This window comes from Vulpes vulpes, chromosome 8 (genome assembly GCF_048418805.1).
Source record: "Vulpes vulpes isolate BD-2025 chromosome 8, VulVul3, whole genome shotgun sequence".
Taxonomy (NCBI): Eukaryota; Metazoa; Chordata; class Mammalia; order Carnivora; family Canidae; genus Vulpes; species Vulpes vulpes.
The window spans coordinates 86,214,144-86,229,279 of NC_132787.1; the positions used below are offsets into that span (position 1 = coordinate 86,214,144).

General features: G+C 40.5%; 1 protein-coding gene and 1 pseudogene across 1 annotated transcript; both read left to right on the forward strand.

Moving 5' to 3' along the window:
• Positions 1-730: 730 nt before the first annotated feature.
• On the forward strand, positions 731-14,057 carry LOC140593742 (NLR family CARD domain-containing protein 4-like; annotated as a pseudogene).
• Positions 14,039-14,945, forward strand: LOC112933018 (NLR family CARD domain-containing protein 4; the record flags this gene model as incomplete). The annotated part of the gene is given in 5 exon segments (XM_026016044.2): positions 14,039-14,153; positions 14,156-14,451; positions 14,454-14,709; positions 14,712-14,793; positions 14,795-14,945. Coding segments are annotated over 5 exon segments (900 nt in total), but the record flags the coding sequence as incomplete, so codon positions are not given.
• Positions 14,946-15,136: the final 191 nt, after the last annotated feature.

The window sequence follows — 15,136 nt, forward strand, 5'->3', positions numbered from 1 at the left end:
GAGGGGTTTTTTTTTTTTTTAGTTTTTAATCCAGTTTTTATTCCTGAATTATATTTTAAAAATCTAGCATTATGATAACCAGTTTTAAAACTTTTTTTTAATAAATTAATTTTTATTGGTGTTCAATTTACCAACATACAGAATAACATCCAGTGCTCATCCCGTCAAATGTCCCCCTCAGTGCCCGTCACCCATTCACCCCCACCCCCCGCCCTCCTCCCCTTCCACCACCCCTAGTTCATTTCCCAGAGTTAGGAGTCTTTATGTTCTGTCTCCCTTCCTGATATTTCCCACACATTTCTTCTCCCTTCCTTTATATTCCCTTTCACTATTATTTATATTCCCCAAATGAATGAGAACATACACTGTTTGTCCTTCTCCGACTGACTTACTTCACTCAGCATAATACCCTCCAGTTCCATCCACGTTGAAGCAAATGGTGGGTATTTGTCGTTTCTAATGGCTGAGTAATATTCCATTGTATACTATTCCAGAGGGTTTAAGCAGAAAAGAAATTTACCAAGGATATCAGACAACTCACAGAATCTTTAGGAGAGTCCTGGGAACCCTCAAGGGAGGCCGTGCAGGCAGCAGAGTAATATTAGTGCTGGATTGCTCATGTGGAAACCCTACTGTTGATACCATTGGGCACAGGCTCCTCAGGACACTGGAGCAGAAGCAAATGTGTTGTTGCTTCCAAAGCTGACTGCCTCTTTAGGGTTTCTCTGGGATGGCTTTCCTGCTGGCACTCTCTTGGCTCCAAATTGGCAGTCTCCAACATGGTGGTTTCCTGTTGGCTTCCAATCAGCTGGATCCAAGGGATATGTGCACGCTAACATCAAGGGAAGCTGTGACAAAGGGTTTTGGCTACTACTCTGAGGATGCAGGTTTCACAATTTAGAAAACTCCCCAAATGTTGGAAGGTGTCCAAGAATTCAAAGAGAGCCAAAAGAATGACTAATTATCCTAAAGAAGTTCATTTATCATTGGGCTCCTTTAGCATTTTGAATGAACTAACGACTTCTTGTAAATAGCATTTTTCATCAACGTTTGAGTCATGCTCCCTCTTCACTACACCATGTGTCTGCAATATCTGAACACAGCTATCAAAATTTCTTGAGGTTTTTTTTTCTTCTTGCCAAATATCTCCAATTTTTTCAAATGTTAATTTTAGCGCAGGATTTCAGTCCCCTTGAAAATCAAACATCTGTCCTCCAGCAGCCTCTTGTATATCGTGTATCTGAATTGACAATTCCAATTATAAGGGCTGAGGGTAGGGAATTATAGATATATTTATATATGTAACACACACACACATATATATAAAGCTGAGGATACTATGCACAATGTACCATGACTTCCTAAAGGAAGTCAAAAAGATTTGACCTTCTTTCAGTAAGGTTTATTAGGAAGTTGCCAAGTGTGACTTGGCCCAACAACTTCCCCTGTCTCTGACTGCAGAAGACAAAATACTCCAAAGACTCCAAAATTCTAGAATGACTATTAGAATTATAAGTTACAGGCCACCAGGGAGAAAAGTATTTTGACTTTTCCCCTCCTTCCTCATTAAACTGGGAATGAAAAACATGAGTATCTATAAATGCTTAAAATCACAGAGCGGGTTGTACTGGTGTGGTGGTTTCTGATACAGTGTCTCAGATGAAGATTATGAACGATCCCAGGGCAAGCTAGGTCACCACCAATTTATTGTTAAGAAGCTTGTGACTTGTTTTAGTCACAAGATGGAACCCACACTTGAACTCACGTCTTTTGGCTTCAGAGTCCTGGGCATTTCCAGTATTTTATACTTCCAGGAAAAGGAGTGAGAGAGCCTGGGAGGAAGAGCAAAAGGCCAAGGGACATAGCTCTTGGAATTTACTCAGCATGCTGACCTTTCTAGTAAATCATCTATTCTCAATGCATTGAAAACACCTGGCTAAAATCCATTTGCAATGGGAACTCATGAGTCCACAGGGAGGATTTGCTTGCATCAAAGTCGATAGAACTGTGTTTATTTTACCATAATACACTATGGCATTATTTGTAACAAAATATCACAAACTAGATAGCTTAAAACGACAGAAATTTATTTTCTCACATTCTGGAGGCCAGAAGTCCAAAGTATCACTGGGCTGAAATCAAGGTGTCAACAGGAATACACTCCCACTTGAGGCTTTAGAGGAGAATCCATTTTTTTTGCCTCTCCTAACTCACAGCCACATGACTCCAATCTTTGCCTCCATGGTCACACTGCCTCCTCCTCCTCTATCTCCTTCTGCCTCTCTTTTATAAGGACATTTGTGATCCAACCACGTTTAGAACTCATCCTGATAATCCAGGATTATTTCTCCATCTCAAGATCCTTAATTTAACCAATCTACAAAAATACATTTAAAAACTCCAAAGGTTAAGATCTGATATTTTGCATGGCCCCCTATGACTACATTTCCCCTTTTTATCCTGTATTATATAATTTGTTTTTATAAAAGCAATGGGTATTTTTTTTTACAGAAAATTAGACTATACAGATAAGCAAAGGAGAAAATTATAAATTACCTTAATTCTACCCCCACCCCTGGGACTTAAGCAGTGTTAATATTCTGGTACCTACCTCTACAATTCTTTCTCTGTGAACATACATTTGCATATAGGTTTCATTAAACTTTTAAAAACCCAGCTGATGGGGTGCCTGGGTGGCTCAGTTGGTTAAGCGCCTGCCTTCAGCTCAGGTCATGATCCCAGGATCCTGCAATGGAGCTTTGCATTAGGCTCCCAGCTCCGTGACGAGTCTGCCTCTCCCTCTCCCCCTGTTGCTCTCCCTGCTTGTGGTCTCTCTCTCTCTCTCTCTCTCTCAAATAAATAAATAAATAAATAAATAAATAAATAAATAAAATCTTAAAAAAACAAAAACCCCAGCTGATAGCACAACCTTGATCTCATTTCAAAGAAACCCACCTCCCAAGTCAGAAAAGATTATTGTTAGCCCCATTGGAAATGTGGAATGCAGACATTTATTTAGGGGACAACTTACATCTCCCCTATGTCAGATAGATTAATGTCATAGTGTTCTTTTTGAAATAGGCAGTTAAATAACATAAGAAGTTCATGGTAGTTTGTGCAAAGATAGAGGAAAGAATGTGCAAGAATGTCATTCTCAAGAGAACTGCCAAGAGATTTCTCACATCCAGAGCTGAATGCGAACTGGCTTCTTGGAGTCTGTGACCACAAGCTTCACATGTATGTGCCAGTGGAGCTTGTGGCTCTTTATACCCAGAAGAATATGCCATGCATCATCAGTGGAGTAGACTGACAGTGACCCACTGACATGACCCATTTGTTCTGTGCCAATGTTGCCCAGGACCCTGGTGACCAAGAGCATGTATTTGCTAGGAGTCTGCTGGGATCCATGGCACAGGTGGCTCTGGCTTCTACAGCAGCATGCTCTAGCCAAGTCAGACTGGCTTGCTTAATTTTACTCGTTTGCTTACTCATAAAAATTAATATGTATTAAGTGTTCAAAACACTTTGCTTCATTTTAGCTATAGAACAGATAAGCCAACAGAACTAGGATTGATGTGCTGTGAATCAAAAGAAACCAAATGAGCGATTCCTTTCCTGGTGTGAATTTCTACCTCTTGCATCTTTAAATGACAAGTTCCACTTCTCCCCTTGCTACTTCTGCTTGCACTCATCTCCCCTTTCTGAACTGGTAGAACTTGTCATTATTACCATGCTTTCAAAGAAAAAGAAAAAGAAAAAAGAGAACATGTGTTTGTCTTTCTCTTACAGTCCCCTACCACAGGACAGGTGGGCCTCCAACCTATAGAAATGCCTCCCTGTGACATAGAAAGCAAATAAACAGAAATTTTATTTTTAAAGTCTCTTTGATCCACCTAGAAGAGGGCAACTGGATTGTTCAACCAGCTACTTGTTGAGAGAAAGGATGGGGTTTTAAGTGGTTGGAACCAAATATTAAAATTTGGGTTTACATTCATTTCAAGCTTGTGTCAGCAGCTATAAAAGGCTTTGCACCAATGAGTGTGGTTTTGCATGGATGGCTAGATTTGACTGCAAGGGAAACTTTTAGGGGTGTCAGTGTGGTCTCCTGGGATTTCATTAGGTTACTTGGAATTGATGTTAAATGCACATGAAGTCAGAGGGGTGTGTTTTTGCTCTGGGACAAAGCGAAGGAAAGGACTTTTGAAAAATACTTGTTGGACTTACAGAAAGGAAACCTACTCTTGTTTCTAAAGCTGTTGTTAGAATCGCAGGTCAGAGCTGAGAAGGTGTGGGGGACTACTCAGTCCCTCCAGTCCTCAAATTCCTGACAAGAAACCCAATATCTGGAGAAAAAAGTGAAGGGCACCACTGTTCAGAGGATGCCTAGGTTGATGGGGTCTTTATTGTACTTTCAGTTACTACTTGCAATGCTGGTTTAGAGAGGTGGAAAACGTGGTAGAGAGAGTTGATATGCTTCAGGTCATGCAGTTCCTTGACTGCAGATAGGATAGTACCCACTCCTGTCATTGCTCTCTTATGAGTTCGGCACACTTCTCTCTAACTGTCTTAGGCTGCGAGGGCTGCCATCACAAAAACCATAGAAAGAGAAGGTGATTTTCTCACAGTTCGGGAGGCTACAAGTCCAAGATTGTAGTGTTAGCAGGTTTTGGTTTCTCCTGAAACCTTGGTTTTCAGAGGGCTGCCTTCTCACTGTGTCCTCACATGGTCTCCGCAGGGCAGGATTCCCTGGGGCCTCTCTTTGTGTGTATAAATCTTATTTTCTTATAAGGACCCCAGTCAGATTGGATTAGGGCCCACCCTAATGGCCTCATTTTAGCTTAAATTCCCTCTTTAAAGGCCTCATTGCCAATTATGTCGTGAGATACTGAATACGAGTTTTTAGCATCTTCGGAATCAGCTGAGATTCCTGCCTCATGATTCATGTAGCAATTTTATTTTATTTTTTAAAGATTTTATTTATTTATTTGAGAGAGAGAGAGAGAGAGAGAGAGAGCAGGAGAGGGGGGAGGGTCAAAGGGAGAAGCAGACTCCTTGCTGCACAGGTAATGCAATGTAGGATTTGATCCCAGGACCCTAGGACCATGACCTGAGCAGAAGGCAGACCCTTAACTGACTGAGCCACCCAGGTGCCCCCATGTAGCAATATTAATTGATTATTTTAGCAGAAAGGGATGGACAGCCAACCCAGGAATGAGTTTTTTCTCTTTACATGCAAATATAAGGATCTTCTTGCCTCCTTCCTCTATCTTCCTCTTTTCGGTTCTCTTAAACTCCCAGTCAGTGGAGGTCTGATACCTCCAAGACCCAAAACTTTTTTTTGCAGTAGTAGAAAGGGAGGCAAGAAACTTTAGTAGCTGCTGTTTACTGAGTCCTTTCTGTGTACCAGTGATTCCTTGATCAAGGCTTCCCAGCTCATCAGTGGTAGAGCTGGGATTTGAACCTAGTCCTTTGCTCACACTCATGTGCTGTCCACATTCTTCTTCTTTTTTTTTTTAGTTAAAGATTATTTATTTATTTATTCATGAGAGAGAGAGAGAGAGGCAGATACACAGGCAGAGGGAGAAGCAGTCTCCATGCAGGAAGCCTGATGTGGGACTTGATCCTGGGTCTCCAGAATCACGCCCCAGGCCCAAGGCAGGCACTAAACCGCTGAGCCACTGGGGCTGCCCCCTTATTTCTAAGTTGTTCCCACATGGCTCCTTCCCTAAGCTGCTCCTCTGCCTAAAAATAGTCTTTTGCCTTTATTGCCTCAGGAACTTTGGTTTCCGTCAAGAACAACTCAAAAGTCACCTCTTCCAGCAGATTTTAATATCCTTCTGCAGGGGTTCCCCTAGAACACAGGCCTTCAAAATTGCATTGGCCTCAATTCATGATAAGAAATATATCTTATACTACTACCCAGTGCCAGGATACATAAATAATTGAAGTAAAACTTTCATGAAAAAAATACAGTGCATTCTGATAGTTTTAATTTTATTTCATTAAAAATATATATACCTGGGTGCATGGCTGGCTTAGTGGGAGGAGCATGCAACTCTTGATCTCTGAGTCGTGAGTTTGGGCTCCACATTGGGCGTAGAGATTACTTAAAATAAATAAATAAATGAACTTTAAAAATATATTTATTTACTAATTATAACCCACTTAAGTTGCTATCATGACCTGCTAATGAGTTGGCCAATTTGAAAAACTGCCCTAGAAGATACTCTTTCTAATTTTGACAGCTTTTCTTGCTTCTCTCATTTCTGAAAGCCTCCAATCCTCTGGCACCTCATATAAATGCACTGGGGCCCATATAAATGCACTGGTTCCTTAAAGGTTTTTGCTCATGAGTTTCTGCTCCTTATGGGTTTCTACTCCAGTAAGTGTGATTCTCTGTATCTACCTGACTGTCTCCAGTTTGGGGGCACTTGTTTGTCCCAGTTGTCTGACAGATCTTAAAAGAGTTGTTGGGACGCCTGGGTGGCTCAGTGGTTGAGCCTCTGTCTTTGGCTCAGGGTGTGATCCTGGGGTTCTGGGATCAAACCCTCCTCAGGCTCCCTGTGAGGAGCCTGCTTCTCCCTCTGCCTGTGTCTCTGCCTCTCTCTCTCTCTCATGAATAAATAAATAAAATCTTTTTTAAAAGGTTAAAAACAAAATAAAGAGTTGTTGATTTTCAAATTTATTCAGTTTACTTTTTACTTGATGTTAGGTTGGAGTAACAACTTCTTTACATACCACAGCAGAAACTAGAAGTCAAAAGGCTTCTTTTAAAAATATAAATTAATAAACACTTAAATTTATATGGAAATGCAAACAATTCTTTGAAAAAAATAAACAAAATGGAAGGATTTATACTACCTGACTTCAAGATTTATTGTAAGGATACAATAATCAAGACAGTGTGATATTGGCATAAAAAGAGACATATAGGGACACCTGGGTGGCTCAGCTGTTGAGCATCTGCCTTTGGCTCAGGGCGTGATCCCATGGTCATGGGATTGAGTCCCACATTGGGCTCCCTGCATGGAGCCTGCTTCTCCCTCTGCCTCTGTCTCTGCCTCTCTCTGTTTCTCATGAATAAATAAATAAAACCTTAAAAAAAAAAAAAAGAACAGACATATAAATCAATGGAACGGAATAGAGTCCAGAAGCAGACTCACAAATTTAATGAGTAAAGAATAATCTTTTTAATCAATCATGCTAGAGAATTTGGATATCTCTATAGGGGAAAAAAAAATGAACTTCAACTCCTCATCTCACTTCATGAACAAAATCTATCCCCAAAAGGATCAATGACTTTTAAATGTAAAAGCAAAAACTATAAAACCTCTAGAAGAAAACTTGGGTGAAAATCTTTATGGCTTGGGTTAACAATAATTTTGCTAACATACAAATAGCATGAATTGAAGAAGAAAATTAATAAGGTGGTATCCATAAAAAGGAAAACGTTTTTCAAAAGATGTAAGAGAATAAAAGGCAAAAACCATTTTATTAATTATGTTTTAAATTTTTTATATTTTATGGTGTTTTGCTGTGTTGGGGGTTCTGGCAGTTGGGAGGGACTCCCCCTTTCAGGGCTAGCTAATTTCTAGGAAGAGCAAAAATCTTGTCTGTGAGAGTGCTTTCTTATGCCAAACAACCAATCCAAAGACAATAGCCCCAACCATCACCTTTACTAACTCATGCACCAAGCCAATATTTCCCTTGCCTTAAATCACTCCAGAGTCACGCTTATAGCCCAGAGTCTGCTAAAATTATTATTTAGGATAAGTTTATTATCCTAAACTTGCTCAAATTTACCTACCCTGCTTCACTCATATCTTCCTGTGAAAATTATAATGCAGGCTCTGGGCTAGGCTTTCTCCTTTACTCCTTCTGCTTCCTGACCAAGCCCTGTATAATGCAGCATACACTCCTACTGGGGATTGTAAGTAATAAAATTTCTTTTATTGGCATTAACCTCTCCATGTTGTCACTCAGTTACCTTTATAAATTAGCTCCTGGATACAATCAAAACAACCACAGATTAAGAGAAAACACTCATAGTACATATATCTGACAAACAACTCACATCAGAATCTATGAAGAACTCTTCAAAGTCAGTAATAATAAGATAGCCCAATTTGCAAAATGGGCAAAAGATCCATACAGATACTTCAGAGAAGAGTTATGAATGAACAATAAAGTACATGAAGAGATGCTCAACATCATTAAAAAAAATTAAGACTACATAATAAGAGGGGTGCCTGGGTGACTCAGTTGGTTAAGCGTCTAATTCTTGGTTTTGGCTCAGGTCGTGATCTTGAGGTCATGGGATTGAGCCTGACATTGGGCTCTGCACTGAGCTAAGAGTCTGCTTCAGATTCTCTCTTTCTCGGCCTCTTCCCTGTGCATGCTCTCTCTCTAATAAGTAAATAAGATCCTTAAAAACCAAACCAAAACAAAAACCCTACATAACGAGTTGCCACTACCCATTCATAGGATGGCTAAAATTAAAAAGATGAATAATGTCACGTGCTGGCAAGAATTTGGAACAGTTGGAGCTGTTGGTTTTTATAGGTTGGCGGGCACATAAAATGGTACAATCACTTTGAAAAATAGTTTGGCAGCTTCTCTAAAATTAACATACACTTAATAAAGTATAATACATATATAAAAATACATAATGTAATAATACATAAACACAAATATACCATATATATGTTTGTATTTTATGTAATTATACCTTAATGAGGCTGATTTTTTAAATGAAGCAGTTTAAGGGGTGCCTGGCTAGCTCAGAAAAGCATTTGACCCTTGATCTCAGAGTTGTAAATAAATGCTCCACATTGGTGTAAAGATTACTAAAATACATAAATAAGTAAACAAAAATAAATAAATAACCGTTTATTTTTTAAAAATATTTTACTTATTTACTTGAGAGAGACATAGAGAGCGAGAGGGAGAGGGCAGGGGCAGAGGGAGAAGCAGACTTTCCACTGAGCAGGGAGCCAGATGCAGAACTCAATCCCAGGACCTTGGGATCATGATCTGAGCTGAAGGCAGATGCTTAACCAACTGATCAACCCAGGTGCCCCCAAATGAAATAGTTTAATACTTAACTGATACAGAAAGGACTCATAAAAATAGTAAAGGAAAAAACAACCCAGATGTCAAACATTATGTATAGTGTGTCCTTACTTGGTATATTAAAAAAAAAAAAAAAAAGTACAAAAGTGACAGCAGTTGCTGCCTAATGACTTTTGGTTCTGTTTTCTTAGTTTTAGAGAATGAGGAGCAGTTTTACAAAAAGAAGGGACAATATGAGGGTCATCTTAGACCTGTCCTTTTGGAAATAATATCATCTATTGAGATATAGAAAAGTGGCAATCTTATTAAGAAAAAGGAAGTACACTAGAAATAAAATCTGTTTGATTATATAATGTGCTACCAAATACTGATGACATTGAATTGAAATCAATTTGTGCCTTCCTTTGACCTGTTATATGTGGAATTCCCAATAAATATTACTCTGTGGTTTTGAGAATTCAGTTACAAACAGGGCAGCCCACAATACACAGGCAGAATTACAGAGAGAATAGGACTTACACAAAGAATAACCAGATGTATGTTTTAAAATATCAGTCTTCTGCCATTCCCTATTCAGCCATGGCATCCCAGCCAGATAGCAAAGAGCTAAGCTATACCTGTCAAGATCATTGCGAAGAAACGTGGTGTGGATCTAAGTGGCAACCAAAGTGTAACTCTTTCCACTTTGATGATTGGGTGTAGACCTGTGCTATCAAATAGAGTAACCACTAGCCACACATATCTGTTTAAATGTGAATTTAAATAAATAAAATTTAAAACTCAGTTGTACAGTCATGCTAGCCACATTTCAAGTGCTCAAGAGCCACCTGTGGCTAGTAGCAATTCTACTGCATAGTACAAACGGAGGATATGCTCATGATCTCAGAACCTTCTACTATATAGTGCTGATCTTGATAGAGTCTGGTACAAATGAATACTGAATGAATGAATGAATGAATGAATGCATGAATGAATGAGCAGCAGTGTTTTCACCTAGTTACTCAATGAGAGAGGAGTGTGGTAGTCTACACAGAGGGAGGGAGTTACACCATGGTTAACATTAAGAACATCCTACCATTAACACAGCAGTACACTTTTCAAATTTTAAAACATTTTCATGTATGTGACCCAAGTGACTTTATTCAATCTTTCTCATGAGTTTTCCAAATAGAGAAGGTATCGATGCCTTAATTTTATAGCTGAAGAAATATAGCTGCACAAAACCTAGCCTTGTGACCTTTTGAAGTCTCTCTGAGGTGACATTTCTTCAGGTATAAAATGAAGAGCATGAGCAGACTCAGACTTAGTGGTCATCTCCATAGGGAGGATATGGAAGCCAAGAGGAGAGATGAGACCCTACAGGGAGAGAGAGGAGACTTGCTGACAGGACAAATGCACCGGGATGAGGTACCATTTCCACTGAGGTTAGTAGTGGAAATTGTGACAGATGGGAAGGGAAGCTGGGTGGGATCCTGGGGATCGGAGTGAGTGCCAGATGGTGCCTTTCAGACCAGGGAGTCTTGAGGACTTCAAGGAGGAGCACGTCTATTTGCATGAGTCAAGCTTAAGATTTGAAAAATAGGAGCAGCCTTGCCCTGGAAGAAAACTAGTGCAGATAGTGTCTCAGAGTGAAAAGCCAGGGAGATATTTCTCTAAGCTATGAAAGGCTGCTTGGGTACAGTGTGGTCTGCATTTGAGGGTTAGACCTTGGAGAGTGAGGAACAGAAGTTACAGCTTCTCCAGGGACTTGGAGAGGTGCCAGAGCTTACTTACCCCGGTAGACAATGGTTTTGTAGTAATACCCTACAGAAAAGACCAAATTCTATGAGTGGTGAAATGTGCTACTTTTTTGAGTGGTGACAGAAGTATTTACCCCAGAGATACAAATGCAGTGATCTGAATGGGCACCTGCACTGCAATGTTCATAGCAGCAAAGTCCACGATAGCCAAACTGTGGAAAGAGCCAAGATGGCCATTGACAGATGAATGTATAGAGAAAGTGTGGTGTATATATACAGTGGAATATTACTCAGCCATCAGAAAGGATGAATTCTTACCAATTACATTGACCTGGATGGAACTGGAGGATATTATGCTGAGTGAAACAAGTCAACCAGAGAAAGATAATTATCAGAGAATATGGTTTCACTCATACGTGGAATATAAGAAACAGCACAGAGGATCATAGGGGAGGGAAGGGAAAACTGAATTGAAAGTCATCAGAGAGGGAGAAAAACCATGATAGACTTAACTCCAGGAAATGAACTGAGGGTTGCTGAAAGGGATGGGGGAGATGAGGTAACTGGATGATGGACATTAAGGAGGGCATGTGATGTGATGAACACTGGGTGTTTTATGTAGCTGATAAATTATTGAACACTATCTGAAAAAAATGATGTACTTTATGTTGGCTAATTGAATTTAAATTTTAACAATTGGCTAAAAATAGTAGCTAACATGTATTGAGCTATTACTTTGTATGAGATATTATACAGGAATTCTCATGACTTCATAAGTTAAATAGTGTTCTCAAACCCAGTGCACAGATAAGCAACCAGTGGTATCCTGGAGCCGGTTTTTACTGTTCAGTCAAACCTGACTGTTAAGGGATCCCTGGGTGGCGCAGCGGTTTGGCGCCTGCCTTTGGCCCAGGGCGCGATCCTGGAGACCCGGGATCGAATCCCACATCAGGCTCCCAGTGCATGGAGCCTGCTTCTTCCTCCGCCTGTGTCTTTGCCTCTCTCTCTCTCTCTGTGACTATCATAAATAAAAACAAAACAAAACCTGACTGTTGAATTCTCATGGTTCTTTTTAGCCAGTTGACATATGTTGTTAGCTTGAAATCAGTCATGGTGAAAAGATTTCTAACGTGGAGATTGGTAAATGCTACAAATTAGGGCCTTTACCCCCAGAGAACAAATGTTTTCAATATTTAGCAGCACAGCACTGGAATAGGTTCAGAGAAGGTTAGTAACTTGCCAAGCTTACACAGACTGTAGCAACCGGCAGATCTTAGGCCAATTTCATTACTTTAAAGTCCATAGTCTTACCACTAGACCTCCCTAGAGACTCTTCTGTATTGGGGCACAAGACTGCTCCCCCTACTTCATTACCAAAGAAAATCTATGTTGCTCAACAAAGACTCTCAGATTAAGGATGAGGGGCTTTGCAGAGCTTTTCTTGAGGGCCTGGAATTCAAGCATTTGGCATTTCCATAACTCAAGATGGGTCTGAGGAGAGGGAGTGGGAGGTGGGAATGCATGACCATTTGCTCTGGCAAAGGGATGCTGAGATGCACATTTTATACAAATGAATGAATGAATATATTTCCCCTCATCTCCTCAGTGAATTTCATAAAAAAGAGTCAAATCATCATTCAAAGGATTAAAATGACTATTATAAAGCAAATTGTGGATGAGCTATTTGTGTAGAATGCTCTGAATTAAGAAGTAAACATCATTTGCTGTGAGAAGGTCCAGCAGGATGCTGCGAGAAGGATCAACCACATGACTTTGAAGATGGCCTCCCAATCCTGTAACCTTGATCTCAAATCCCTTGAAAAATGAAAATGTCCTCTTTTCAGGATTTGAATGGACAAAGTAAGTACCAATTTTCTTGTATCTGTTCTACAAATAGAATAAACCATGAAGAAGATCGACTATCCCCATAAGAGGGCCTCTGCTCTCCTCTCTCTTTATAGTGCTGGGTAGTGGGTTTTGGTTCTGCAAAGGAAAAGCTCAGACACTCTCAGAAGAAACGCCCATTTAGATTACTTGTTGTTGAAGCCAAATTAAGTCACTCCAGAGTTAGAGATCACTTTTTTTTTTTTTTTTTTTTTTAGGATTTTATTTATTTATTCTTGAGAGAGAGAGGCAGAGAAGAGAAGCAGGCTCCCTGTGGGAGCCCGATGCAGAACTCCATCCCAGGACTCCAGGATCACGACCTGAGCAGAAGGCAGACTCTTAACCACTGAGCCAGCCAGATGCCCCCAGGGTCAGGGATTACTGATTTAGTATAGTCTCAATTCAAAGTCAAACTGGATAAAGAAGTTAACACACTCAAGAAGTTGGTGCAGTTGTGGTTCTTAATTCCTTAGTCCAATGAGGAATTACTATTTTAAATAATACTATCATAAAGAAATAATTTTTATTTTGTTTCCTGATAGATTTTAATCAAAGTTAAGGCTTGATCTGGGGAAAGTTACCCCTAACCATCTCTCTCAGCCACATCCCTACTATTCTCATGCACTTTCCTTAGCCCAAACACAGACTCCTCCCATTTCCGTTGGGCTGTGACAAAGATACTGTGGTGAAAGGAGGAAACAGAAGGCCAAATGGGAAGAGCAAATATTTGGAATCCTTTGTGCCAGCTCAGAACTGGGGAAGGAAAGTCAAGTCATCTAGGGAAGATTCTCGGCGCAACTCCCTCTTTATCGTCCTGAACTCTAAGTTCTGGGGAGACACAGAATTGAGTCTTCTAACCTTCCTCTTCTCTTCCAAGTCTTTCTCAGCAGATATTGAGAAGACTTAGATGATTTTTCTCAGGATCTAAAGGCTTTATACCATATCCCATCTTTTCCGAACTTTTTCCCCCTGGGTGAAGATACTGACATTATTTTTAATTTGAAAGGCACCTTCACAGAACCTGTTCTTTGGAGGAAGGACCCTCACCATCACATATTGGAGCAGCTGGTCTGAATGGTCTGCTAGACACTCTTCAATGAATTTTTTTTAAAGATTAATTTATTTATTTATTCATGATAGACAGAGAGAGAGAGAGAGAGAAGCAGAGACACAGGCAGAGGGAGAAGCAGGCTCCATGCTGGGAGCCCGATGTGGGACTTGATCCAGGGACCCCAGGATCGCACCCTGGGGCCAAAGGCAGGCACTAAACTGCTAAGCCACCCAGGGATCCCCGCTAGACACTCTTCAGAGACCCTGCATCATCAAAGGGGAATCTGACACAGGGAACTATCACAGCAAGATGCAGACTCAGCAATTCACTAAAGTCTCAAGAGCCACAGGAGGTGACCACGTGGGAAAGTCACTTACAGAAAATGGCTTTCATTTCAGACATTACATCAAGTATAGTATCCTGCTCTTATATGAGGGTGGATCATCTACTGAAGCCACCAGGACTGTTTTGAAACACCCTGCAGCAGTGTATCCACATAGTAGCTTCCTGGGGCTCTCCAACGCGAGGAAGCCTCTCTGGAGGTAAGAATCTATGCAAAATGTGAAAAACACTCCTGTGCAAGAAACTCTGAAAGCCATCAACATCAATTCCTTTGCAGAATGTGGCATTGATTTATTCCATGGGAGTATATCTGAATCACACTTGAGCAAAGAATTTGAAATTTTCCTTTGTGCTAAAAGCTTATATATATCAACTCAGAGAACATCCCCGATTACTTATTTGACTTGTTTGAACACTTACCTAATTGTGCAAGTGCTCTGGACTTGATTTAACTTGACTTCTGAGGAGAAGCTAGGGCCTCACGGGACAAGACTACAGAAGACATGAGCAGGACTCAGGAAGAGACCTCAGAAACCCACATTCCCAGCAGGGCTGTGTCTTTGTTCTTCAGCTGGAGGCAGGAATTCAAGACTCTGGAGGTCGCACTCCAAGACTTCAGGAAAAGATGAAATATCTGGGTAAGATATTCAGCCCTGCTACAAGCCTCAGATTGTGCATTACAAGACAGGGTGGTGTGGCCGAGAGGTTCGGTTCTCAGCACCTGTGAGAACCTTCATTCTCTTGTGGAAGCCAGTCCCCTCACCATAGAAGATGAGCAGTATATATATCACACTGGTGACAAACCTAACCACCCTGAGTTTTCAAGACCTACAGACTCCACGACTGCAGGGGATTAGAGACATCAGCAGTTTAAGCTATAATCAAGCCCAGGGGCACCATGGAAATATGAGGTATCATATAGTTTTGCTTTAGATTTTCTTTTTCTTTTTCTTTTTTTTTTTTTTTTTGCTTTAGATTTTCTAATACTTTCAACCAGGTGTCAGGACTTGGAAGGGAGGTAGGGACTGAGAGAGAGGTCTGTGATAGG